At 70.6% G+C, this 24,946-nt stretch overlaps 8 protein-coding genes across 8 annotated transcripts in view; 4 read left to right on the top strand and 4 right to left on the bottom strand.

Moving 5' to 3' along the window:
• Positions 1 to 3,643, bottom strand: part of CHLNCDRAFT_58250 (hypothetical protein) — a gene marked incomplete at both ends in the record, with an annotated part of 8,207 nt that extends 4,564 nt beyond the window's left edge. Inside the window, 7 exons of the mRNA XM_005846206.1 lie at positions 150 to 481; positions 681 to 780; positions 1,008 to 1,522; positions 1,750 to 1,897; positions 2,214 to 2,349; positions 2,614 to 2,784; positions 2,942 to 3,643. Of these exons, the coding sequence (XP_005846268.1) occupies positions 150 to 481; positions 681 to 780; positions 1,008 to 1,522; positions 1,750 to 1,897; positions 2,214 to 2,349; positions 2,614 to 2,784; positions 2,942 to 3,643 (2,104 nt within the window). The remainder of the gene's footprint in view (positions 1 to 149; positions 482 to 680; positions 781 to 1,007; positions 1,523 to 1,749; positions 1,898 to 2,213; positions 2,350 to 2,613; positions 2,785 to 2,941) is intronic.
• Positions 3,644 to 4,243: 600 nt separating this feature from the next.
• Positions 4,244 to 5,342, top strand: CHLNCDRAFT_17561 (hypothetical protein; the record flags this gene model as incomplete). Its single annotated transcript, XM_005846379.1, has 4 exons — positions 4,244 to 4,333; positions 4,484 to 4,726; positions 4,980 to 5,103; positions 5,287 to 5,342. Coding segments are annotated over 4 exons (513 nt in total), but the record flags the coding sequence as incomplete, so codon positions are not given.
• A 275-nt stretch (positions 5,343 to 5,617) lies between these two features.
• Positions 5,618 to 7,226, bottom strand: CHLNCDRAFT_135585 (hypothetical protein; the record flags this gene model as incomplete). Its single annotated transcript, XM_005846205.1, has 6 exons — positions 5,618 to 5,887; positions 5,979 to 6,130; positions 6,255 to 6,407; positions 6,536 to 6,818; positions 6,893 to 7,028; positions 7,186 to 7,226. 6 exons carry the CDS (start codon positions 7,224 to 7,226, stop codon positions 5,618 to 5,620), a joined length of 1,035 nt encoding a protein of 344 aa, XP_005846267.1.
• A 194-nt stretch (positions 7,227 to 7,420) lies between these two features.
• On the top strand, positions 7,421 to 8,799 carry CHLNCDRAFT_135584 (hypothetical protein; the record flags this gene model as incomplete). The annotated part of the gene is made up of 5 exons (XM_005846378.1): positions 7,421 to 7,437; positions 7,801 to 7,943; positions 8,070 to 8,200; positions 8,312 to 8,485; positions 8,647 to 8,799. 5 exons carry the CDS (start codon positions 7,421 to 7,423, stop codon positions 8,797 to 8,799), a joined length of 618 nt encoding a protein of 205 aa, XP_005846440.1.
• Positions 8,800 to 9,195: 396 nt separating this feature from the next.
• On the bottom strand, positions 9,196 to 11,355 carry CHLNCDRAFT_135583 (hypothetical protein; the record flags this gene model as incomplete). Its single annotated transcript, XM_005846204.1, has 6 exons — positions 9,196 to 9,396; positions 9,610 to 9,817; positions 9,942 to 10,021; positions 10,266 to 10,402; positions 10,571 to 10,712; positions 10,852 to 11,355. 6 exons carry the CDS (start codon positions 11,353 to 11,355, stop codon positions 9,196 to 9,198), a joined length of 1,272 nt encoding a protein of 423 aa, XP_005846266.1.
• Positions 11,356 to 12,426: 1,071 nt separating this feature from the next.
• On the bottom strand, positions 12,427 to 15,732 carry CHLNCDRAFT_135581 (hypothetical protein; the record flags this gene model as incomplete). Its single annotated transcript, XM_005846203.1, has 8 exons — positions 12,427 to 12,597; positions 12,741 to 12,812; positions 12,949 to 13,305; positions 13,540 to 13,787; positions 13,910 to 14,059; positions 14,185 to 14,865; positions 15,030 to 15,481; positions 15,563 to 15,732. 8 exons carry the CDS (start codon positions 15,730 to 15,732, stop codon positions 12,427 to 12,429), a joined length of 2,301 nt encoding a protein of 766 aa, XP_005846265.1.
• Positions 15,733 to 16,400: 668 nt separating this feature from the next.
• Positions 16,401 to 18,181, top strand: CHLNCDRAFT_135580 (hypothetical protein; the record flags this gene model as incomplete). Its single annotated transcript, XM_005846377.1, has 7 exons — positions 16,401 to 16,461; positions 16,637 to 16,794; positions 17,404 to 17,499; positions 17,590 to 17,619; positions 17,709 to 17,792; positions 17,888 to 17,958; positions 18,064 to 18,181. 7 exons carry the CDS (start codon positions 16,401 to 16,403, stop codon positions 18,179 to 18,181), a joined length of 618 nt encoding a protein of 205 aa, XP_005846439.1.
• Positions 18,182 to 18,441: 260 nt separating this feature from the next.
• Positions 18,442 to 24,634, top strand: CHLNCDRAFT_135579 (hypothetical protein; the record flags this gene model as incomplete). Its single annotated transcript, XM_005846376.1, has 9 exons — positions 18,442 to 18,489; positions 18,618 to 18,692; positions 18,961 to 20,278; positions 20,459 to 21,544; positions 21,667 to 21,734; positions 21,955 to 22,378; positions 22,542 to 22,700; positions 22,885 to 23,028; positions 23,217 to 24,634. The coding sequence occupies 9 exons, from the start codon at positions 18,442 to 18,444 to the stop codon at positions 24,632 to 24,634; spliced, it is 4,740 nt and encodes a 1,579-aa protein (XP_005846438.1).
• Between the last annotated feature and the right edge of the window lie 312 nt (positions 24,635 to 24,946).

Genomic DNA, 24,946 nt, shown 5'->3' with positions numbered 1-24,946 from the left:
GCCGGGGCTGGCGCAGGTGCCAGGATGCAGAGGCTGTCGTGTCCCGTTGCGACAGAGCCCCGCAGCCTGCCATGTGCTTGCTGCCGGCGGCGCCCAGGCCCCCTGCGGCAGCAGGGGCGCCCCCAGTGCCGCTCTGGGCGGCAGCCCACCTGTGGCGCTCTGGTTGGCGGCCACCCACTTGCGCACGCGGCTGAGCTGGCGGGGGGTGGCGGGCTTGTAGGCGGCGGCTCGCTGCAGGCTGCGCTGCGCCACCGCCTGCTCCGCGGCGTGCAGGTGCGGGGAGAAACAGCGCGTGGAGGGGCCCCAGGCAAACCCCACGTCGGGCGGCGCCTCCAGCAGTTGCTGCATCGTCAGGCCGACGGGGGCGCCGCGGGAGGCGTCGCCGGCGGCGCCCGCGCCGCCGCCGCCGCCGCCGCCGTGGGCGCCGTCCCAGGCCAGCTTGATCCTGTCGGCGGTCTTGGGCCCCACCTTGCGGCACTTGCTGCACGGGGGGCGGGGAGGGCGGCGGCGGCGGCGCTCGAGCCGGACGCATCCCGGCGCTGCTGCCTGCCCCCGCGCCCACATGCTCACACAACACTGAAGGCGCCTGCAGCGCACACCATCGGTCTCACGGCAGGCGCGCCCCGCGGCAGACCTCAGCTCAGGCTGTCGGTCCCTCACCCACCCCCCCTGCGCCTCACCACAGCTGCTTCACAGCTTCCGGATACTCTCCGTCCAGTACCGCCAGCACCCCCTCGCCGTATCCCGCCAGCAGCGAGTCGACCAGCGCGGCAGACACGCCTGCAGGGCAGAACGGAGCGGCGGCGGCGGCGGGGCGGCGGCAGGCCAACGACGCGTGGGATTCAGGCGGCTGGCTGCGAGCCTTCAGGCGGCTGGCAGGCTGGGAGCGAGGCTGGACGCGAGGGGGCGGCTCGACAGGTTCTGCCCACTGTCGTGCACACAGAGGCCAGCGGGCGCCAGCGCGCACTGCCCCAGAGCCGGCTGGCGCCACACGGGCGCACGCCCACCTGGCAGCTTGCCGCTCAGGTACGCCCGCAGCTCCGCGACGCCCTCAAAGGCGGGGTGCTGCCGCGCGGCGCCCGCCGTCGCCTCCGCCGCTCCTCCCGCTCCTCCCGCCGCTCCTCCCGCCGCCTCCCCTGCCCCGTCGACCGCTGCCGAGCATGCGGCAGGCAGCTCTGCAGCAGCCGCCTCCGCCTCGCCTGGGCCCAGCGCGGCCGTGCCCGCCGCCGCCTCGCTCGCCGCCGCCGCCTCGGCCTCCGCCGCCGACTCGGCCACCAGCGCGCCGGCGGCGTGCATGTGCTGTGCCACCAGGTGCAATGCCTGGGGGTGGCGCCAGGGCCGCGCGTGCTGCAGCCCCACCTCCCGCAGCAGGCCACCGCACAGCTGCTCCAGGCGGTGCCAGGGCAGGTAGGCGTGGCCCTCCTCCGCCGCCGCAGCAGACAGGCACTGCTGCGCGGCCATGGCGGCGCGGCTGACCAGGTCGGGAGGGGCGCCCACCTTGGCTGCCAGAAGGTCCACCTTGCTGCGGGCAGGAGGCGGAGTGGTGGTGGTGGTGGGAGTGGGGGGGAAGTGGGGGGGTGTCGGGGGCTTTTGCGGGGCGCGGCGCGGCGCAACCATCGCTCCCCACACACAACGCAGCGCCGCGCCGCGCCCGGCGAGCAGCCTCCCGCGGCGCATGCACAGCGCCGCCCCGCCAACGCCCACACGCAGGCGCCCCTGACCCGCCCCGCCCCGCCCCGCCCCCCGCACCTGAAGGGCAGCCCGAAGCCTGCCAGCGCGGCGTACGGGTCTCCCGCCACCCGCCGCACCGTCTGCGGCCCGTAGCGCTCCGCGATGCGCTGCGCCAGCGGCAGCGGGATGCCGTGCTCCTTCAGGAAGCGCACGCCGTCGCGGGTGCCTGCGAGGGGTTTAGGGTTTAGGGGTTTAGGGTGTAGGGTGTAGGGGGTAGGGCTGGGCCTTGCCACCATGGCGAGGCAACAAAGAGGGGCGGGCGGCGTGGCGCGCGAGCGGCTGCGCCACCGGCGGCCGGGCAGGCGGCGCGTGCCCCAGCCTGCCCGCCGCCCCAGCCAGGCAGACAGGCAGAGCCCAGCTTCGGCCTGGCAGAGCCCAGCTGCAGCCGGGCAGGCAGCCAAGCAGGTGCAGCTAGCCAGCCAGGCAGGGCCCAGATTCGGGCGGGCAGACCAGATCCAGGCAGGCCCCTCCCCCCGCCCCACCCTTGGTTGCGTCCCAGGCCTGCTTGATCTTCTCCGCCTTGCCCGCCCCGATGCCGTCGCACTGCTCCAGGTAGCGCGCCGCGGAGCGGCTGTTCAGCTTGGCCTCGATGTCGGCGCCCCACTTGTCCACCAGGCGCTGCAGGGGCAAGGCGGGGAGGGGGCGGCGGCGGCGGGGGGGTCAGGGCAGGGCACAGGCTGGGAGAGGGCATGGCCGGGTGGCGAGGCAGGGAGGGGAGCCTGCCCGACGCCAGGCCTACTGGCAGCCGGCGCACAGCTGGGGGTATCCGCATCCCCGGGGAGGCTCTGGGGAGGCTCTGGGGGAGACGCTGGGGAGGTTTCTTGCGCGTTTGTAGCAGCACCTCCCCCTCCCTGCAAGCCTCCCCCTCCCTGCCAAGCCCACCTGCGCGGTGACGGGGCCCACCCCCGGGATGGCGCCGCCCCCCAGGTACGCCACCATCTCGCTGTCGCTGGCCGGCCTCAGCTCAGACAGGTCTGTGGCCCGCAGCTGCTCCCCGTACTGCCGGTGGTGCACCCAGGCGCCGCGCAGCAGCACGGACTGCCCCACCGCCACCTGCAGCGCAGCACAGGCCAGCGCAGCACGGCACGGCACAGCGCGTGAGCCAAGCCCACGCGGCACACCTGCGCCCGCCGCCGCCTTACGGTTGCCGCCGACCCCGGCGCATGCACAGAGGCTGCCGCTGGCTTGCCTGCGGCAGGTTTCCGACCACTGTGATGACGCGTTTCTTGCCGCGGGCGAGCTTGGGGGCGGCCCCCGCCGCAGGCGGTGCCGCCGCGGCGGCCGCCGCGCCATCCGCCGCCGCGTCCGCTGCCGCGGGTGGCAGGGCGGCTGCTGTCAGTTGCAGGCGCAGCACGGTGTATGCTGTGTCTGCTGAGCGGTACGTCACCTTCTGCACCGTACCCTGCACGCTGACCTGCCCGCTGGCAGCCGCAGCCGCAGCCGCAGCCGCAGCCGCAGCCACGGCCGGCGGCGCCTCGGTTTGCCCGCCGGAGCGGCCATCTGCAGGCCAGCCGCTGTACAGCGGGGCCGAGGGTGGCATGGGCGGTGCGAAGGGGGCGTGCTCGCTGGGCGCATACCGCGGCGCAGGCTCTGCTGCCGGCTGCACCACAGGCGCCACCGCGGTGTGCAGGCTAACGGTGCTGCCCGGCGGCGGCCCGACTGGAGGCCACTGCTCGCCGGCTGAGGCTGCCACGGCTGGCAGCGTGCCCTGCCGCCTGTGCCTGCTGCCCACGGGTCCCGCTGCTGCTGCCCACAGCCCGCGGCTGGACGGCAGAAACCTGCCGCCCAGCGGCGGGCGCCCGCTGGTGCCGGCGGCGGCGCCGCCGCTGGGGCTGCGCGGCACGCGCGCCGCCGCGGCCAAAGGAGCTGCAGCTGATGCAGGGCTCGCCGCACAGCCCCCTGCGAGCGTCATGAGCGCCTGCTCCGCACCCAGCGGTGCGATAGACCTAGTGGGGTTGCCTTCAACCAGAACGCCCTTCACGTGCTCTAGCAGTCGTTTCCTCAACATGCGGCCATGCCGCCACCGCTCTAGAGGCGAGCGGAGGCCGCACACATGCCCTGAGATGGCGGGGTAGATAGCGAGGGCTCTGTCCAATCTCAGGCGAGCAAGCAGTGTCCAATGGATTGAGCTACAGGCGCCGGCCAAGAGCAAACCACTGGCGCGCCCCTTTTTCTGCGCCCGGGCCTTTCCTCCGCCGTTTTTGCACGGCTGCAGCAGCAGCGGGCGCCGTAGCTTGCCAGGCATACCTTTGACAATCGCAGCAGAGCCTCCCCCCGCCCTCGATCGCTTATCTGCGCCCAGCCTGACGCAGCCTGTCGAACTCCCATTCGAACGCTAGCGAGCCCTCGTGCACCTGGCAGCGCGGGGCGGCGGCGGCAGCAGCATGGCATACTGCAGGCAGCAGCAATGGCCGTGCACGCCGGAAGAGGTGGGCCGTGTTGTGGCGGCGGCTGCACCGCCCGCTGTGCCGCCGCTGTGGACACGCTCGCCCACGTCGCTGCTTTGCTTACGCAGATGTATTTCAATGCAAAGGATGAGCTCATAACCATCGTCCCCAGCTTTTCGCTGCCCACCGAGAATTGCACCTGCCTCTGCATCAGCGTGAGTGCCACGCTGCCGCCGCCTGCCCCGCGCCCTGCTCTGATGCAATGCTCAGCTGGCAGACACGCAGCAGCTGCTCGACAGCCAGGTGACCGCCCTGGGCCACTGTGGGCTTTTACAGTAGCCACCGTGGACCTGTCCCTGCCGCAGGGCGAGTGGGGCCCCTTCCACCCCAACCGCGAGTGCCAGGTGCCGCTGTGGCTGGCGCACACGCTGTGGAAGCGCAAGCGGTGCGCCATCAAGGCGCCGGCGTGGATGGGCGTGGAGCACCTGGACGCGGTGCTGGGCCTGGAGCGGCAGGACGCCTCCGCCTTCCAGCCGCTGCCCTTCCACTACATAGAGGTCGCCCACTTCCTCTTCACCTCGGGAACAGACGGCAACCTGCCGCAGGAGGTGTTTGGGGATGAACTGGCGCGGGTGAGAGGCGGGTGCGGGAGGGAGCTAGCGGGGGGCAGCGCTGGGGCTCACGGGGCGCGGGGCGCCATGCGGCTGCGTGCCCCTGGCTGTCGTACTGGCATGCCATAGCCTGCCGGCCGTGCCCTGCCCTGCTCCTCAACCCTGCCCGAGCCCTGCATTCATCCACGACCTGCCCCCAACCACCACCACCCCACACCACCGCACCCCACCCATCCACCCCCGCCCGCAGGTGAAGGACCTGGTGGAGCTGGTGCAGAAGGCGCGGTGGAACAAGATCATGGCGGGGCTGGCCACGCTGCAGGGGGCCATCACCGTCAAGCTCAACAACCTGGCGGCCATGGAGATCAACGCGGGTGGGGGGCTGGGGGGCGGGCGGGCAGGGTGGGGCGTGGCTCACGCTGGGCCCCCTCCATCTCGGGGAGGGCAGCCCTTACTGCCCCACAACACATTCACTTGCCTGATCAGCACGCGCCCATCGACACACTCACACTCACACTCAAACACACACCACGTGCCCCCCCCCCCTCTTCTCCCAGTGCGCCCCTTCTTCCTGGGCTCCCTGGACATGTTCTTCTGCTACCAGCGCATGGAGGAGGCGGCCATCGGCGGCGGCAGCCAGGCGGGCGCCTCGCTGGCGCCCGCCACGCAGCAGGCGCAGCCGGCGCGGCAGCTGCGCGCGGCGGGCGCGGTGCGGTGACCGCGGCCCGCCGCCGGCGAGCCGGCGGCACTCCCTGGCCCTGCCCTGACTCATCGTCTCGCATTCACCATTCAAGTTACAAGCGGCGTGCAAATGAACATGCCCTGCACCGTCACAGGGCAGGGGCCGCATGCCCCCTGCACGGTTGGCGCCCCTGCTGCATCATGACGTCAGCCGCGCTTGGCTGCTGCCAGCAGCGCCACGCCCAGCACCAGCACCGCGCCGGAGCACCAGTAGGCGGCCAGCGCCCGCGCCCCCCTGATCTCTCGGTACAGGCAGATGCCCCACAGCCCCGCCACAAACAGCCCCGCCTGCATGACGGGCATGGCGACCGCCAGCCCGACCTGCGGATTGGTCACGGCGGCGATGCAGCACGTGTTGCCGGCATTCCACACGGCTCCCGCCGCCAGGCCGGGGCCCGCGGCGCGGCTGCTTGTGGCCTGCACGCAGCAACCAAACCACGTCGGGGGGTGCACACACTGGGCAGGAACAGCGGTGCAGCATTGACCCAAGCTGAGCGGAGCTCAGCACAGTGCCTGCCTGCGTGAAGGTGATGTGCTGGGTGGCGGTGAGGATGGAGGTGTAGAGCGGCGCCACCAGCAGCGCCCCCAGGGCCAGGCTGGGCACAAACTGCACGCCCCGCGCCTCGGGCGGCGCCGCCAGCATGGGCGCCAAGATGAGGCCTGCACGCGGCAGCCGGCGCTGGGCATCGTCGTCAGGCAGCTCCTGCTGGCAGCTGTGGCCGTCCTGCCCGTCCTGCCGTCCATCCCAGCGGTGCCCTCCCACAGCAGCAGCCCACCCGCCTACCTCCGATGCATCCCGCCAGCACAGCCGCCCCCAGGCCCAGCAGCGCCCGGGTGGTGGGGGGCAGCTGCTCCGGCCACGGCTCCTCCACCACAGGAAACACTGCCACCGTCGCCTCGCCGCCCTCCAGCAGGTTTTCTCCCATGCCCTCCGCCCCTGCACCGACAGCACCAGGGACCAGCTCAGGCACGGGGCGACGCACGCCCCACAGCAATGAAAGGCAGGCGCACTCCCGCAACGCTGCCCTCCTCACTGCACAGCTCAAAAACAAGGATCAAGCTTACTCTCTCTGGCATCGCCTCCGTCTGCCTCGCCCCCGCCCACCCATGCCGCCACCGCGACTCCAGCGATGCCGGCCAGGATGAGCGCCAGCGCCGCCAGCGCGCGCCCCATGTGCGCCACCTCGTCGCCAGCCACCAGCACGCCCCACGCAAACGACACGACGACGGCCACTCCGCACCACACGCCGGTGGCCGCCGAGACGCCAATGAGGGCTATGGCGGTAACGGCATTGGCAGCAGAGCCGACAAACAGCGCGCCGCTGAGCAGGCCCCACCAGGAGAAGACCTGCGGGGGAGGTGAGAAGGGGCTGAGCGGGGCGTCATGCTTGAGCAGCACGGCGGCCCCGCACGCTGGCTCACCCGAGGCGGCACCGCCAGCAGCAGGATGCCGGACAGGCCGACGCCTTGGGCCATCCAGTAGTTCATGATCAAGGGCGGCACCGTCCGCGCCTTGGGCAGCTTGGTGAGCACGCCGAAAGAGCCATTGAACACGGCGCTGCAGCAGGCGGGGGCCACCCAGGCTACTGCCGTGACCTGCCGGCAGCGACCGCCACGCCGCCGCTGGCTGTCATTCATGGTGCTGGCTTTCCGGCAGGCTTGATCATGCTTTTCCAATGGTTTGATCATGCTTTCCCAATGGCACCAGGGCTCACCTGAGTGCAGCAAACAGCAAACCAGTGTGGAACGCGTCCATCTTGTGCCGCCGTGATGGCGCCCTCCCTCCGATCACTTCTAGTGATCCGTGGGAGCGTACAGGACGTGACAAAGGCCCCTTTCCGAAAACCTGCGTTGAAGGACACGCTGGCACTTTCTCGAAACATAAAAAAATGCGATGCCTCATTGATCGCACATTGATCGTATTAAAGTTTCGAGCTCAAGGCCTGACCTATGTCCATGCTGGTCTTGTCGACGCGAACTCTGCACCAGGCCACCGCCCGCCTGCCCAGCCGCCGGCACCTGGCCATGCACGCACGGCGCGTGGCGCCTGCGCCTGGCCCAGGGATTGCTGCCGCCCGCCGCCTCCACCGGCTAGCGCCGCCCCGCCTGCACCCGCTAGCGCCACCCCGCCTGTCCGTCCGCTGCCTCGCCAGCAAGAGCGACGGGGACAAGAGCTGGGGAGAGATTGCGGCGGAAGCCGCAGGTCTTGGCAGGCAGGTCCCGATTCCTATTTGGGGAGACCAGCTGGCATGTGCCTCCGCTCCCTGTTGCAGCAGTTGCCCGGCGGATTGGGAACGACTCCCGTGCTTGCCCTGGTCTCTGCCTTGCAGGGACCTGGTGAAGAAGGTTGGCAAGTCGGTGAGCGAGGTGGCCAGCAAAGCGGTGGAGGCTCTGGCTCCTTCTGAAGAGAAGCAGGAGCGTGTGGCGCGGCGTGAGAGCGAGCGGCGGCAGCGGGAGGAAATTTACAGACCAGGTGGGGGAGCGCGGCGGGAAGGCAGACGCGATGCATGCATGCAGGGCGCTGAGAGGCGCAGCGTGTGCTGCCCTACAACACCCACAGCAGCTCACTGCTGCGACACGTGCCTATCACCTCCTGCAGAGGATGCCGGCTTTGGCGGCGGCCTGGTGGGAGGGCTGCTGGGCAAGGCGGTGGGATCGATGCTGAGGGGCGCGGTCGGCGCACTCGGGGAGCAGCTGCGGGAGGCGCAGGAGCAGGTGGCGGACGTGCAGGTGCGCTGCCGGCAGCCCCGCCGTTTGCAGCGTGCTGGGGATGCGCTGGCGTGCTGTCGTTCTGCCGCCAGCCCCAATCCCTTCCCCTGCCCAAACTCTTGTCCCCCGCAGGCCCGCGCGGCACGCGTCATCGAGTCCAGCAGCCAGCTGCGCCAGAAGCTGGGCGGCAGCGTGCAGGTGGGGGCCGCCTTCTCCCAGAGCAGCTCCACCGCCATCATCAACGGCAGGACCAGCCGCAGGGTGACGCTGCTCATGCCGGTGGCGGGCGGCGGCAGGGTGGCACAGGTGGGCCCGCAGCTCTGCGATCTGTCCGTGCTGCCAGTTGCGGCTGTGCAGTTGCCCTGTGCTGTCCCCGGTAGGGCATTCGCCGGTGGCAGACGTGCGGCCACGCTGCACCGCCGCGACGCTATCCTGCTCCCCGCCTCCCTCCCCTGCCTCCCCTGCAGGCGCAGGTGCAGTATGTGGAGGGCGACACCACCGCCGACCAGCTGAGCATCGCGGTGCGGCTGCCCAGCGGGGAGGTGGTGCAGCTGGACGGAGGCAGCAGCCCCGGCGGCCAGATCATCGATGTCAGCTGGCAGAGCGTGGACGATAAGTGACGGCGCCAAGCCGGCCTTGCTGAAATTTTGTGAGGCTCCAGGTCGGCCATGCATGCAGGCGGCGCGCCCGCTGTGCCAATAGCACCAGCCTGCCAACGTTCCAGCCCCCCTACATCTCTTTGATGCCTACCTCTATTCTCTCCCTTCACCCCTTCTCGCCACCTGACCGGCCCGATTTTGCAGCGCGGCCCCAACATGCACCATTGCGCCCTGTCGCCTTTCATTGCTACCCTGCACATTTGCTGTCCCTTGTTGGTGGCCTTTCACAGCCTGAGAATGCATCTTCCCTGCTCAACGCACCACCAGCAGACCGGGGGCCACTTCCAGCACCGGCACCAGAGTGCCTTGCAGCCGGACCCGCTGCCAGTGCCCCCCTTTCAGCCTGCCTGCCGCCCCTCAGATGCAGTCCCCCCGCTCAAGGTAGCCCACCAGCAGGTCGGCCAGGTCAGCGCCGCCCTCCCCCGTCTCCAGCGCCTCTATCTCCGCCTTGCTGCCGCTGGACAGCATGCGCCCCAGCTCCGCCGCCCACTCGGGGGCGGCGCCGCGCAGCACCGCCGACAGGTTGGCGGCCATGGACCGGTCGCGCGCCGTCAGCTCCTGCACGGAGCAGGGAGGCGAGCCGCTGTGGCGCGGGCCCAGCAGGCAACCCGCGGCCTCGAACAGTCGCCCTCTCGCCGCGAGGCACGCACAGGGGCGGATGCGTGGCACCCAACGCTGCTGGGCACGGCCTGCTGCTGAGCTGGTCTCCCAAGGGTTCCGCCCAGTGCCGACAGCCCAGTCCAGCCCAGCCCAGCCCAGCCCCGGCCCCACCTGGAAAGCGCCCGCATCCGCTTGCTGCAGCTGGCTGGAGCGCGCGCCCAGCCAGCCCAGCGTGCGCAGCGCGTAGTGCTGCGACTCCCCCATGCGCGCGCTGCCAAAACGGTACACGCATAGGATGTTGGCCCCCGCCGGGTTCCAGTCCACCAGCCCCACCAGCGGCAGATCGGGGAAGGCCTCAGACAGGCCGCTGAGGAAGGCCCTGCGGGGCGAAGTGGGGCAGGGGTGGGGCAGGCTGGCGATCGTGCATCGGAGCAGTGTTGGTGGGCAATGCCCTGAGCAGCAGCAGCCACAGCAGCAGCCAGCACCCTGAGCGCGCCTCCCACCTGGTTGCCAGGTCAGGCACGCCCTTGCCGGTGGCCAGGATGCAGGGCACGGCGTCGAAGAAGCGCTGCTGCACCAGGCGCTGCACACGGGGAGGCGGGGGGGCACCCACCGTGCTACGGTCACATGTGAGGCGCTGTGCCATGCCTGACCCCCGGTTTCGCGCTGCAATGACGCACTGGATGCAGGGGGTAGCTGCCCCTGCCTGCCCCATCTTCGTTTCTGTCCCTCCCCATCCTCGATTCCGACCAGCCCTCAGCCAGCTGACCCTGCCACTCCCTCTCCGCCACCAGCTGCCTGCCTGCCTGGCCCACCCCGCCAGCCACCTGAAACACGGCGTCCTTCTCCACCACCACCACCAGCTGCGCATCGCTCTGGTAGGCGTAGTGGCGGGAGATGTGGGCGATGTCTCCCGGGATCTGCATGCCCGCGCCGCCCAGCGCCGCGCAGTCGGTCTCGGTGCCTGCGTTGGGAGGCGAGGGGGCACCACACGCAGGCATGGGTGCGCTGGTGTTGCGTGTGACCAAGCAGGGCAGGGCGGACGTGGCTGAAGCTGGGCCAGTCATGGGCTCTGCCGCTGGCTGCAGAAGATGGGAGGAGCAGCCAGGTGGCGGGCCAGCAGGCACCCCACCCGCCCGCTGGTCGTGCACCACCAGCCGCCCCGCCACCAGGCCTTTGCTGCTGGCGGTGATGCCCAGCGCGGAGCGTGGCACTTGCAGCATGCCCACCGCATCCTGGATCGCCTCGCCCACGTCCCGCGGCGAGCGGAAGACCTGCCGGTGTCGCAAGATGGGCCGGGATTGGAGGCATGGCGCGGCATTCAACCTCTGCTCCCAGGCTCCCGCCCTCAGACCCCACCACTGGCCGACCCCTCGCTCCCAGACAGGCAGACACATGCCCGCCTTGCCCCACCTCGAGAGTCTTGAAGCGGTACCACAGCTCCCGCTGGGTGGCCTGCAGCCCCGCCAGCAGCATCTCGTGCACCGCCTCCAGCAGCACCCACAGGCGCGCCACCGCCTCGGCGCTCTCCGGGTGCCGCCCCACCAGCGACCGGCGCTGCGTCAGCTGCTGCATGCGCAGCACGTGCGGCCCGCCGCCGACCTCCCCCTCCTCATCCTCCCCGCCCGCCGCACTCTGAGCCAGCGCTCGGTTGCCGGCGTCGCGCTGCACCGGCTCAATGTCGGGCAGCTGCCCCTGGCACAGCTGGCTGACAAACCAGAGGGTGGCGCTCTGGATGCGGCGCACCACCTCCTCAGGCGACGCGTCCATGTCCAGCCCCGGGTCGCCGCCACTGCCCTGCCCAGGCTCGTCTGCCTCCTCCAAGGCTGCCCCATCCTCCTCCCACTGCGACTCGCCAGCCAGCCGGGCAGCCGCGCCCTCGTGCCCGAATATGTGGGCCAGCAGCTCGTTGGCCATTGTGAAGTCAGTTTGGTGATGTCAATCTCATCTGTGGAGGGCCAGCAGCCCGTTCCTGAGCAGCAGGGGCAGCTCCACTCGCTTTCCTCCTCTGGTGTCGATTCAAACCTATAACCGCAGCTCAGGTCCGAGCCCAGGGCGCCTTTGCCACAGCATGAAGCGCAAGGGATTTGTGCCTCCCAGGCGGCTGCACCCTACGGCGCCAGCACAGACGGCGCCAGCCAGCACGGCCGCGGTCGCTGTGTTTGACTGCGTGTTCACCCAGCGGCGGGGCAGCGCTGATGGCTCGCTGCGCCTCACGGGCGTCAAGGCGCAGGTGCTGGATCTGCAGCAGCGGGAGGCGGCGGCAGGAGTGCTGCCCGCGCAGACTACGGCGGTGCTCCATGCCGCTCATGCCGCTGCCATGGCGGCTGTGGCGGCCGGCGAGCCGCTGGGCCCGCTGTGGCAGGACGGCGAGCCGCCGCCAGACCTGGCTGTGGGCAAGGCGCATGTGCTGATCGAGGACGACCGAGGGGCGGCGATTGGGCAGGAGGAGTGGCAGCTGAGGCAGCGCATAGCGGCGGAGGTCGCGGCAGGCAGGCCCGGCACCAGCGGCGCCGACATCCCCGCCCACAACATCGGTAGGTGCGCAGCACCAATGCCAGGCAGCTCAAGTGAAGGCAAACTCAAAGGCAGAGGGGCGCTGAGTTTAGAAGGGCAGGCGGTATCCCATCTGTGAGCTGCCAATGTGCAGGCGCCAAGATGCTGGCGGGCATGGGCTGGCGCCCTGGCCAGCCAGGCGCCGCGGCGCTGGTGCTTCCAGCCTTGAAGTGGGACCGCGCGGGGCTGGGCAGCAATCCCCACGTCAAGCGGCTGGGCGCGCCTGCAACCAAGTTCCGGCGGGCGGCGGCCGCCACCTCGCCCACATCGGCGGCTCCAGCGGCAGCGGCGGCGGCCGCGGAGCCCTAGTCGGCAGCAAGCCTTGCATCATGAGCGGGCACGAGATGAACCGTGTCCTTGCGCACTCATGTGAACCAACTCATGTGAGCTATGCAGCACATGCAGCATGGAGTTGATATTGAACCTGACAGCCTACTCCTCAGGATCTGCAGCAGCGCCATCCTCGCTGTCGCTGTCGCCGGCCAGCATGCTGGGCTCGAGCGACCTGCGTGAGCGGCTCGGCTTCCACACCACCAGCTTCCTGCGGCCCCCCTCGCCGATGCTCTCGTGCATCAGGCCCCAATCCTCCGCCAGCACATGTATCTGCGCCAGGGCGGTGCGCCATGGCCAGAAGTGCAGCGCAGTTGGGCTCGGCAGGCAAGCAACAAGCTCCCCTTGCGGCCCTATAGGACGAGGCAGGGCAGGCCGGCCGGCAGGGCAGGCAGGACAGGCAGCAGGGGCCCCACCTGCCAGCGGTCCCTGGCCGAGAAGCTGCGCGGGAAGACCAGCTGGCGCTGGCTGGGGTCGGCGCTGAAGGCCTGCCGGGCAGCGGGGGAGGCCGGTGTCGGTGGCAGGTGGCTGGCGGGGGAGGCCGGTGGCCACCTACCACAGATGGCCCAGGAATAAAGTGTGTGCGGCTTGAGAGGCAGTGGCAGGCTGTGCGGGCAGCCGCACCTTGAGCTGGCACCTGAGCAGGTACGCCATCTCCCGATCCAGGCCCCCCCGCCTGCCGCTGCTGGCACTGCCCTCCTCCTGGTCGCCAGCTGGACGGGACGGGGCGCTGGCTGCTGCCGGTGGCTCCGCCATCCAGCGCTGCCGCCTGGACAGAGCCGCCGCGGCTGGCAGCTCGGGCGGCTCGGGCAGCCACCCCCTCCCGCCGGCGCGTGCAAGCCTGCGCTCCTCCTTGCGCTGCTCGCGACCTGAGCGCCCGCGCAGCCTGCTGCCGCTGCTGCCGGGGCCGGCAACGCTCGCCTCCTCGGATGTGGTGAAGGGGCTGCCGCGCCGGCGTCCAGGCACTGGCGGGGTGGCTGGCTGCACTGTCGGCGCAGGAGAGAGGGGCTGGGAGCGGGGAGACCTAGGCGAGGGCGGCGCCTCCACCTCTTTATACCTGAAGCCGCATGCCGGTGCTCCCTCCGCCGTCTCTTCCTGCGCTCAACCAGCAGGCAGGCAGGTGCCAGGCTAGCCATGAGCATGGGGAGCAGGAGTGCCAGGCTGCGCTAGCCGCGGCTGGCTGAAGGCTGAGCAGACGCTCCGCAGAAGCCCCACCTGCTCTCCCGGCATCTGCGAGGCACCTTGCTCGCCAGCGGGGGCTGCCGTCTGCACCGTTGCCCTCCTGCCACCGCCGGCGCCGCCGCCGCGGCCAGCCCTGCCCGCTGGCGGCTTCCACGCGGCCACGATCAGCAGCCAGTCCGCGCCGCAGGCTGCCGCGTGCACCTGCATGCCCTGCAGCGCCTTGACCGGCCTCCCCACCGCTTTCTTGTTGGTGTCGCCGTGTCCCAGCGCACCATACTTTCCTAAAGAGAGATGAGGGTCCGCAGCGAGTGGACAGCAAGCAGTACCACCGCCTCCGCTGCACGACTCATCCAGGCGGGTGCATTGCAGGTCGGTGGCACGTGCACGCAGCATGGCAGCTCACCCGCCCCGAATGTGAACAGCCTGCCGTGCCCATCCACCACCGCTGCAAAGCGGCCGCTGCACGAGGCCGCCAGGCAGGCGGCATCCCGCGCCCAGGCCAGCCTGGAAGGCGTGCACACGCTCCTGCTGCTGCCGCCCAGCCCCAGCTCGCCTGCACGGCAGCAAGGGCAGCGCCGCGGTTGGCCATGCTCATCAGGCCCTCAGCGCTGCCAATGCTGCAGCACATCCAGCTCTGCATCTGGTGCTGCCAGAAGGGGCAGAGGCGAGCATGCACACAGCCGCTGGGCGCGCCTTGGCCTCCCTGCCCCCAGGCAAACACCTCGCCCTGCTGCGTGAGGGCGTAGAGGCTGCCGTTGCCGCAGGCCGCCGCCACCACGCCCTGCCCGGCGGCGGCCTCCCCAAACCCGCCGCCGCTGAGCTGGTTGGTGCGCTGCAAGCCGTGCCACGCCGCGCTGGGGCCTATGTCGGCCAGGTGCCAGCAGCAGTCTCCCACCCTGCCCACGCCGCACTGGCCGTGCTCGTTGGACCCACACACCAGCAGGCGCCCGCTGGCCGTGATGGCAGCGGTGTTGCGCCCACCGCAGCTGACTGCTGCGGCCGCCTCGCCGGGCGGCAGCCACACCTCGCTGAACGCTGCAGCCCTCAGCTGCACCAGTGGCAGGCCGCACGCTCCGCTGCCGTTGCTTCCCGCGGCGTGCAGCTGGCCGCTGGCGCTCAGCAGCACAGAGTGCTCCTCGCCGCATGCGGCTGCTGTGGGCAGGCCCATGGCCGCGGCGGCCGACGAGTCAACCGCCTCCAGAGGTGCTGCCACCCAGGCGGCGGCAGCGGCAGCAGGGCTGGCGCCTGGTGGGCTTGCGCTGGTGCTCAGGCCCAGCTGCCCTGCACAGTTGCCGCCCCATGCCCACACCGTGCTCTGGTCTGTCACCACCAGCACGTGGCCACCAGGCCTGCCGTTGCCTGCAAGGCAGGTGCCTGAGGGACCCCACACCTCAGGAGGAGGAGGACTGCTGGGCGACAGGCAGGCAGCCATGCTGGGCGAGACCAAGGCCTTGCATGGCCCTCTTTCTGATTCGCAGCAGGCAGGCGTGCATCTGGCTGTCGTAGCCACCCTTGCGCCGCACCTTGCCAGCAGCCCCCAGCGGCGACGGCCACCGCCCTGCCGCAGGGAGGCCGCCACAGGCCTGTCCAGTCCAGGCCTCCCTGCTGTGCCCGGAGCTCGCTGCCGCTGCTGCTGGCCGCTGAGACCGGCAGGCACCGTGTGTCCAGCACCGCGCCATCCCACATCAGCAGGGCCGCAAAGTCGGCACCGGCAGCCACAGCCTTGACGCTCAGCCGGCTGTGGGGAACCAGCTGCGGGGCAGCGAGCTCCGAGGCTGCATTGCCGCTGGCAGGGCCGTCGTCCCCGCTGGCCGGCAGTGTCAGGCGCTCCGGGGCGGTGAACCGGCTGCTGCCGCCGCTCCTGGCGGCGCAGCAGGCCGGCAGGATGTTGCGGCCGGCGAGGAAGAGGCGGCTGGTGTGAGCAGCCATGAACAGCTGCCGAGCCTGGTGCCTCGCCGCCGGCGGTGGCACATACCTGCAGGGCATGGTGGCCAATGGCATGCCAGATCAATCAAGGAGAGTGGTGGGAGCGATGCCGACCGCCGCCCCCGCTCACCCGTACTCCCGCCGCAGGGCCGCCTCCCATGGAGCGCTGGAGAGCAGCAGCGCGGCCCAGCTCTTGCAGACCAGGCTGCAACGCGCCAGGTCCTCGCTTGCAAGCCTGGAGAACGCAAGCAACAGGGGGTCCAAGGCCGCACCCCAACGATTGGCCCCTTCCTCCTCCATGTCTCGTCAGGGCTCCCTACCCAGTCGGCTCAATGTCGCAGCGCAATGCAGGCGGCGATCGCAATCTGCGAGGCGAAAACCCTACCGATGCCACTGGACACTGTCAGTGGCACTCATTTGGCCCATGCTCTTTGACCTTCCCCCTGTATTTCAGCCACGATGGTTCGCATAATAGACGGGGAGATCGTGGCAGGTGCTCCAAACCAGCGATCAGGCTCCTGCTGAAGTGTGCACTGCCTGTAACTTGCTCTTGGTGCTGAACCCACGGCTTTGGCTGATACAGATGACGACCCCAGAGTGACGAGTGGGCGCCGCCCGGCCGCCGCCGGTGGGGTGCCAGCGGGAGCGGCAGCGGCGGGCACGGGGTCTCCGCCTCCAGCTCAACCTCGCTCTGGCTTCGACTTCAGTGCGCCGCCGCTGCGGTGAGTAGAGGAGCGTTAGGAGGTCAGAGTGTGCATGCACAGTAACCCTGAGAGGAGAGGAGCGATGTATCGCAATAGCGTGGAAGGGCCTCTTTCCAGCGTCTCGTTGCTGCCGCCGGCCTCTCACGCTTCTCTTCTCTTCTGCCCCACCGGCGTAGGGTTGTGCCTGATGAGACCGGCACAAACCTGGGAGCCCTACCAAACTTTATCATTTTTGGCGTGCTCTTCAGGCCGCAGCATCTGCTCATGCTGGTGGCCGCCGGCATGTTCTTTGGCTGGCGCGGGCTGCTGGTGGGAGGCATCCTGTGTGAGTTGCCCCTTACCCGCTGCGGTGCATCTCCCTGCCTGTCCGGGGCGCGCCTGGGGCTGCAAGCTGCCCTGCATCTTCCTATCGGCCCAGGGGGCGCCTGCCCCGGGCCGGTGTGCCATGCGCGGCACGGCACAGCCCTCCCTCAACACCAGCGCCTGCTTCACTGCTGCAGTATATGTCTACACGGCAAACCAGCAGCCCCAGCCTGCCCCAAACCCAGCCGGCACAAACCGGCGTATGGCCGCCGCCCAGGACTACTTCCAGCAGATGCTCGGGCAGGCGCCGCTGGGCAGGGGCGGCACGGCGGCGGGGAGCGGCGGCCGCGCGCCGGTGGGCCAGCAGGCTTCCGCCGACCCGTGGACCGGCAGGGGCAGACCCCGCAAACTGACAGACAACTAGGCGGCGACCTGTGTTCATACCATGCCGCATCTGGATGTAAGACGCATTCTGAACAGTCGCCAGGCGCCCCCCCCACGCTGAGACCGCTGTGCTTTGCACATGAGTACGTGCGGCATCCAGAGTTTGCATTGTTTGTTTTGTCGTTGTCAACTGAGCTAAGTATTTGCTTACTTACCTTTACCGGCTCTACGTCTGCTCTGCTCAACGGACAACAGCAGAATGGAGCTCACTCCTGCCCATGGTGGTGTTTTGGCGGTGCTCGCTGGTGGCATCATCGTCCACGTGAGTATTCCGTGGTGGTAGTGGCGGGCGCTGCCAGGGTTGCGGGCAGACCTAGCGGGATGAGCAAATGGGTGATGTCAGCGGCTCAGAAGCTTCGGAGAGTGCTTGCCTGCATAATTCGCTGTTCCAAGGCGATTCAAGTCCGCCCCCGGTGGATCGTACCCTGGTCCGCCACAGCCGCAGGGGGCTCACCGCCTCCCGCCCGCCGCCACCGAGCACCGCCTCTCCTTCCCCCGCCCCCCTCCCTTCCCGGCGTAGAACATCTGGATGGGCATGAAGGTGGGCCAAGCCCGCAAGAAGTACGGGATCACATACCCGACCCTCTACGCGCCTCCCGGCCACAAGGATGAGAAGGTGAGCTGCCTGGCTGCCGTAGGGTCGCACCACCTCCAGCGACGCAGTGTGGCACGGGCCTGACCTCCTCCACCACCGCTCCCTGTGCAGGCCTTCAACTGCGTGCAGCGCGCCCACCAGGTGAGTGGCTGGGGAGGCTGCAGCGTGCCGGACACCCTGCCGCCAGTGCCGGTCTGCCTTCCGACAGTGCCCTCCCCGTGCCTCTGCAGAACTCTCTTGAGAACCTGCCCTCCTTCTATGCCCTGCTCCTCACCGCCGGCATCAAGGCGAGTGGGCCCAGGCTTGCACACAGCGTTCGGAATGGCATGCGTGCTTTGGTGGGGATATGGGTGAAACCCTCTGGGCGCCTTACCCACGTGAGCCAACACTGTGTGCCCTCCTGCTGCAGTATCTCATCAGTGCCTCCATCGCCGGGGCGGTGGCGCTCGTCGGCCGCATCTTCTTCTTCAACGGCTACAGGTCAGGGGAGAGGAGTGAGGAGGCGACGGGGTGGTGCAGCCGCTGGTGCCCTGCCAACCTGCCTGCCTCACCTTTTGTGTTGGTGTGCGCGCTGGCCCCGTGCAGCACCGGCGACCCGAAGGCCCGCTACCGGGGAGGCTTCACCCACTTTGGCACACTCGCACTGCTGGGCATGGTCATCGGCTGGTCGGCTCAGCTGCTGGCGCCTGTGGTGGGGCTGTGAGCTTTGTCCGGCGGCTACGTGACAGAATGCGGGTTTCTCTTGCACCGGTGGCAACCTCTTTTGGGTAGCTTCTGTGCCATTGACTGATTGTATAAAAGCATGCACTTCTCAGCTCGCTTCTATCTGTTTGAATTTGATTGAAACGCCGCCGACCGCCACCTCAGCACCTGGCACACCTGGCAGCTCTCGATCCAGTCCCCACATCCTGAGAGCCACACATTTCTCGCTCCCATGCTTGGAAAGGCTGGCGGAGCGCAAAGATGGAGGGGCAGAGTGAGGAGGTCTGCAGCCGCATCAGGCAGCTGCAGGTGAGCTCGCCCTGCGGTAGGCACGTGCTACAGCATGCGTGCGGCTGCCTGGCCTGCGTGGGAGGCCTCCTCGGGCCACCCGATCACATTGGCAGTTTTCTGCCTGCCTGCCACGGCCACTCCCGCAGGCCGCCGACGTGCCTTCGGCGCTGCACGGCCTCCTCAGGCAGGCCCAAACCCTGCTGAAGCCGCCCAGCCGCAGGGTGGGAGGCGCCACGCCCCCGCCGCCCGCCTCTGCCGCCAGCCGCCACGCTTTGGTGCTGGGCATCCTCGCCTTGCTGGAGCGCACGGCGCTGCTGGCCACACAGCAGCACGACCGCAAGCTGATCAAGGCAAGCAGGCTCTGGGAACGGGCGGGGAGGTGTACAAGGAGGTGTGCCTGGCAGCGCTGGAGTCACAAGGCAATGCACCCCCCCAGACACACCCCACCACCACCACTGCTCCTTCGCCCGCCTCTCCACCCATCTGCAGGACGCGCTCGCCCAGCTGCTGTCCGCCTTCCAGCAGCACAGCTGGCTGTGGGAGCTGCTGCTGCGCAGGCACCTGCCCGACCTGCTGCAGCACGCGGCGGCGGCGCGGGTGTTTGTGGAGGCGGTGGCCCAGCTGCCGGGCGGTACACAGGCGCGGGTGTACCGCCTGTGGGCCCAGCAGCTGCTGCAGCCTGCGCAGCAGCCCCTGCAGGTGCCGTTGGTGCTGCAGCAGGTGCTGCTGGAGCAGCTGAGGGTATGCTTCCATGCTGGCGGCGGCATTGATCTGCCACCGCTGGCAGGGGAGCCGCAGCGGGAGGAGCTGGAGGGTGCCATCGGCAGTGCAGCAGCAGGAGCCCCGGCAGCAGAGGCGGGGCTGGCCGACCCGTTGAGGCAAGAGGCGCGAGTGGCGCTGCGGGAGCAGCTGCCACACCTGCTGCACCTCCTGCTGACCGTATGTTGCAGCGGCGATGCCGCTGGCGAGCAGCTGTCCGCAGCATCGAGCAGCCAGCGGCAGGAGGGCGGCAGCAGCGGCCGCGCCTCGGGCAACGCGCCCCACGCCCCCGACATTGCCAGCATGCAGTCAGCTGCGGAGGATGCACGGCCGCCCAGGCGACAGCAGCCAGCCGGCGGCGGCAGCAGGCTGCGCGAGCAGCATGCCGTGTCGGTAGCAGCTTCCAGCCCGGCTGGGTCGCAGAGCCAGGGCGTCGGGGGTGGCAATGGCGGCAGCGGCAGCGGGCCCAGCCCTTGCCCCATTCGTGACAGCGTGCTGCGCCATGCTGTGGTGCTGGTCAGCAGGCTGAGCGACCCTGAGGCTCTGCATGACATGCTCGCCATCCGCATGCAGCGCCAGGCAGCAGGCGCTGCCTCCGGCAGCGACAGCGAAGAGGGAGACGAGGAGGGGAGGCCGCAGGCCCCCCCAGCTGCGTCAGGGGCCCGCCATGCGCAGCAGGAGCAGCAGCAGGCTGTCCTGAGTCGGCGGGACCTGAGCAAGGTGTGCGCCTCGCTGGCGCTCATAGAGGTGTGCCTGGATGGCATGCTGACCCTGCAGCCCCTGGCCGCCGCCGTGCACAGCCAGCTGCACAGCAAAGGCAGCAGCAACGGCGGCGGTGATGGCAAGCAGGCGCGGCAGCCGGCAGGCTTGGGTAATGGGGGTGGACCAGAGGTGGGGACGGGAGCTGAGGCTGAGGCGGCGGGCGTCGGCGAAGAGGCGGCCGCAGCGGCGTTTGAGGCGGAGGAAGAGCTGAGGCACACGGCTGGGCTGATGCTGGGGATGCACCGCGAGCTCTGCCGCCTCCGCTTTGAGCAGCAGCAGCAGCAAGGTGAGGGCCACGCCGGCAGAGCGTCACGGGTGGCGGCCAAAGGCTGAGCTGTTTGTTGACAAGGTGCTGACAGCTGAGGCTGCCCTGGTTGCTGGCTGTGTGCAGAGGCAGGCAGCTCGGGTCCACTTCGCTCCGGCGCCAGCAGGCGGCGGCAGCAGGCGCCGCTGCTTTCCCTGCCAGCCTGCCAGCGGCTGGTACGCATGCTGGCTGCCGTGCAGCAGGCAGAGGCAGGCCCAGCTGCCGCCGCCGCCACCCCAAGCCCCTCTGCCAAAGAGCAGCACCAGCAGGGCGGCGGTGGGGCTGGCGGCAGCACCTGCGCCGTTGCGGGCATGCGGCGGCTGGCGGCGCAGCTGCAGCGGTCAGCGCTGACGCCGGGCGCGCCCCAGGGGCCGCCTGCGCTGCTGCTGGTGCCGCCGCAGCTGGCGACGCAGGGCATGGTGCTGGTGCGAGAGGTGTTGGAGGCCGGCGGCGGCAGCCCGGCAGCAGGCAGCGCCAGCTGGCATGCTGACATGGCGCAGCGGGTGGCCGCCATCTACCTGGCATGCTACCAGGCCATGTGGGGTGCCCGCGTGCTCCAGTCGGCGGAAGCGTACCAGCTGCTGCTGTCTGCTGCGCGCCTGCGCATGCTGCTGCGCTCAGGCGGCGGCCTGGCACCAGGTGCCGGCGCTGTGGACGACGAGGCGGCAGCGGAGGCGGCCCTGGTGGCGCACCACGCTGTGGGCAGCCGGCGGCGGCGGCCACGCAGCGCGGCTCACGAGCTGGCTGGCGCTGGAGGGGCGGGGGTGGCTGCTGGGAGCGGCCCTGCTGGCCCAGTTGCCAAGCGGCTGAAGGCAGACCCAGGCAGCGGGGATGCGGTGAAGGAGCTGCTGCAGCTGTTCCAGGCGCCGCCGCCGGGGCAGCAGCAGGTGGCAGCGCCGGCGGCAGGCGCCAGCAGCCAGCAGGGCCAGCAGCCGCAGCGGCAGGGCCGCAAGCGGGTTGTAGTGGTGCCCGTGAAGCAGGAGCCGCAGCAGGCAGAGCAGCTGGCGGCAGCGCCTGCACGCAAGCGGATCGCCCCGCAGCAGATTGCGCCCGCACCTGCGGCAGCGGCAGCTGGTGCAGCCGGCACGCTGCAGCTGAGCGGCTCCGCCGCTCCCGAGGAGCAGCCGCAGGAGCTGCTGCCAGGACTTGGCGACAATGCGCAAGGAGGGCAGCAGGCCGGGGATGTGGCGGCAGGGGAGGAGCGCAGCCAGCAGCGCGTCATCATCAGCAAAGCCGGCAACCTGACAGGTGGTGGCGTGGCGCAGGCGTGCCTCTGGCCGCTGTGTGCGCCGGCTCGTGTGCATGTGCTGCGCAGCTGGCCTGATCTCACCCAGCCCCGCGCATGCTGCTGCCGTGCGCGTGCGGTGCAGAGGAGCAGCAGGAGGAGATGTGGGCGGCGTACATCGCAGACAAGGAGTTTCTGGCTGAGATGCTGGGGGTGCGTGCGGTCGACATGCGGCGGCCCACCCGCCTGGCAGCACCTGCCTTGCTGCGCGGCGGGCCTGACCAGCGGCCGCGTGCCGCTAGCATGCTTGCCCTGCTTAGCAGTCCTGGTGCTGGGTGTGCCGAGCATGGGGGGTGCTCCCTCCGAGCCTCTTCTGCCGCGAGCGACGGCCGTGACCTGGCTCCGGGGCTGCTGCTGTGGGCTGCGCCCGCAGGATGCCGACTACCAGCAGTGGTACGACGAGGAGGCGCACCCCTTGCGCAGGCAGCAGCGGCGGGCGGGCGGCCTGGAGGCAGCCTGGGCCGCGGTGCTGGGGGGTCCCGCCGCCGGCAGCTTGGTGCAGCGCGACCTGCCGCGCTCGCTGCTGGAGGCGAGCGGCAAGATGCCGTGGGACGCGGCGGCGGCTGCCAGCCTGAGGCTGCTGAGGCTGCTGCTGCGCGGGGCCGGGCAGGGTAGCGGCGGCGTGGGCACAGCTGCCTCGGCGCCGACACCTGGCAGCAGCGCAGGAGCAGGCATGCAGCAGCAGCAGCAGCAGCAGCAGCAGCAGCAGCAGGCGGCTACCCTGCTGCGCGCCTTCAGCCAGCGGCTTCGGAAGGAGGGCGCCATGGCTGGCGCCAATGCGCTGCTGGGCATCACGGGTGCGGGCTGCCGGGGCGCTGCCAGTGCTGCCCCTCTCGCCCTGATGCCTCATGCTGCGCCGCTGCATGCGCACCTTTCCTGGCGGCTGCCTGGCCTGGTTGAGTTGGAGCAAACTCAGCTACTTGGTCCCCATGCCCGCATGTACTGCCGTACCGTGCGCAGGCCCCACGCAGCTGGCCTGTGCCATCAAGTCAGCGCAGGACGCGCCAGCGGGCGGCGCACTGCTGCTGCTGTCGGCGCAGCTGCTGGGCCTGGTGCGCGGCGACCGCACGCTGGGCGAGTCGCCGCTGTTTGGCGCAGCGCAGTGCGACGCCCGGCAGGGTGCGCATTGCTGGCAGCAGCCCTCGCTCTGCCGCCGCAGACGTCACCTGCTGTCGGTGCTGCCCAGCGGCGCTGCTCTGCCAGCTTGCCTGCCATGGACAGCAACCACACACCCTTCCATTCCTCGAGCAGCTCCCCTCGCTCACCCCCGCCTGGCGCACTTGCTCACTCCCGCGTGCCGCAGAGCGGCAGCTGATCGGGCGCCAGTGGCTGCCCGGCAGCAGCCGGCTGACCGCGCCGCCGCTGCTGGAGGCGTTCGCCCTGCTGCTGGCAGACCTGCTGGATCAGGCGCGGCTGGAGGCTGCGGCCGACCCAGCCAGCAGCTCAGGTGCGGCTGTGGCAGGGCGGGTGTCTGGCAGGCGGGCCTGGCGCTCCTGGGCTGCTGCGGCGTGGCCGTTGGTGTGCAGCTGGCTGCTGGCGACAGGCACTAGGTGGCACAGGCGCCACTGCTGCCCCTGGCCGCCGTGTTGAATGCCTTGTTGGTACTGCTGGCTGCCTGCCCTGTGCTGCCCGCAGGCAAGGCCACCCAGCGACGCGTGCTGCCCATCAACCTCAGCGCCGCCCTGGCCACCCGCCTCATGCTGCTGCCGCCGCCCGCGCAGCACATGCTGGCGCCCGCCTGCGCCCGCCTGCTGCGCCTGGCGGTCGCGGACAGCAGCCCGCAGCAGGCGGTGGCGCAGCTGGCGGCGCTGCTGTGGATGCTGGTGCAGCGGCAGCACGCCGGCAGCAGCGGTGGTGGTACGGATGCGGTACGGCTGCCGCCCGACTGCCCGGCCTGGCTGGAGGATGAGGGTCTTATGATTGAGGGGCCTCGGGACGACTCCAGCCACGGCCATACGCTGCTGCTGAGCCCGCTGCGGGAAGTGCAGGCGGCGGCGGCGGCAGAGCTGCTGGGACGCCTGCGGCAGCAGCTGCAGGAGCTGCTGGCCCAGGCGGAGCCCCAGCAGCAGGGCGACAGCGGCGACAGCAGCTCTGGGGCAGCCCCGGCGGCGGCAGCAGGCGCGGCGGCAGATGAGGTGGTGCCCGCGGCGGATGCCTGCCACGCCGCCATCCAGCTACTGGTGCTGGAGCAGCAGCGGCAGCGGCTGCGGCAGCAGGCCAAGGGCGGCGGCTCTGATGCGGACAGCGAGGAGGAGGAGGTGGTGGTGGAGGAGGAGGAGGGGGAGCAACAGCCGCTGCTGCTTGGGAATGGTGCGGCGGTGGCGGAGATGGCCGGCCTGGCGGCAGCGCTGTGCCAGGCGGGAGCTGCTGCAGGCAGCGCCGTTGCGGCCGCGGTCGACGCAGCGGCGGATGCGGGCGCAGGCAGCCGACCCCGCAAGCAGCAGAAGCAGCAGCAGCAGGTGGAGGAGGGCAGCAAGGCATATGGTGGGGCCAGTGCGGCTGCCGCCGTTCTGGCCGTCTGCAACCAGTTTCTGGAGCCCGCAGATCGGCTGCTGCAGTCTGGGTGCCTGGCTGGGGCCCCGGCGCAGCGGCTGGAGGCGGCCTGCGAGCAGCTGGCGGGGCAGCTGCAGGCGGTGGAGCAGCTGTGCCTGCGGCTGGCCGCCGACCATCCACTGCTGCGTGCCGTGGAGGCAGCGATGGAAGCAGCGCCCACGCTGTGGCAGCCGGCCGGTGAAGAGGAGGAGGAGGAGGCAGCAGATGGCGACGCCGGGCGCCCCAGCAGCAGCGGCGAGGAAGGCGAGGAGGCCGCGGCGCAGCCGCGCCCCGGCGGCAAGCAGCAGCGGCAGAAGCCTGGCGGCGGCGGCGGCGGCGGCGGCGCGGCCCCCGCGGCCGCCGCGGGGCAGCCGGCGCGGCGGCGGCGGCGGCGCCTGCGGGATGTGCGCAACCCTGCTGTGCGTGCTATGCTGGCGGAGGATGGGTGGGGCGGGGAGCTGGATGCCGAGGACCTGTCGGATCTGGAGGACTTCATTGTGTGCAACCCAGGTGGGGGCTGAGGCAGGGGCTTTGGGGTGAAGGAGGTTGGGCCGCCAACCTCAGCGCACAGGCGCGCCAGCGCTGCAGCGCCCACACAGCTGGGGGACTGCCTCGGGAGCCCCCGTCTGAGCTGCTGGGTGCTGGAGGGAGGCTGGGTGTGTGCGGGGAGTGCCATCTCAACCCGTCCCGACGCCCACTCCCGCGCCTGGCGGGCCCCCTCCCCCCTCCCCCTCCCTGCTGCAGACCGCGACTACGACACCTTCTACCGCCGCCACTTCTGGCAGGCCAAGGGCAGCGGCAGCGAGGAGGAGGAGGAGGAGGAGGGGCGGAAG

This window comes from Chlorella variabilis (assembly GCF_000147415.1).
Source record: "Chlorella variabilis unplaced genomic scaffold CHLNCscaffold_14, whole genome shotgun sequence".
Classification (NCBI taxonomy): domain Eukaryota; kingdom Viridiplantae; phylum Chlorophyta; class Trebouxiophyceae; order Chlorellales; family Chlorellaceae; genus Chlorella; species Chlorella variabilis.
Note: the sequence above shows the minus strand (reverse complement) of the source record. Positions and strands in the feature narration are given on the sequence as shown.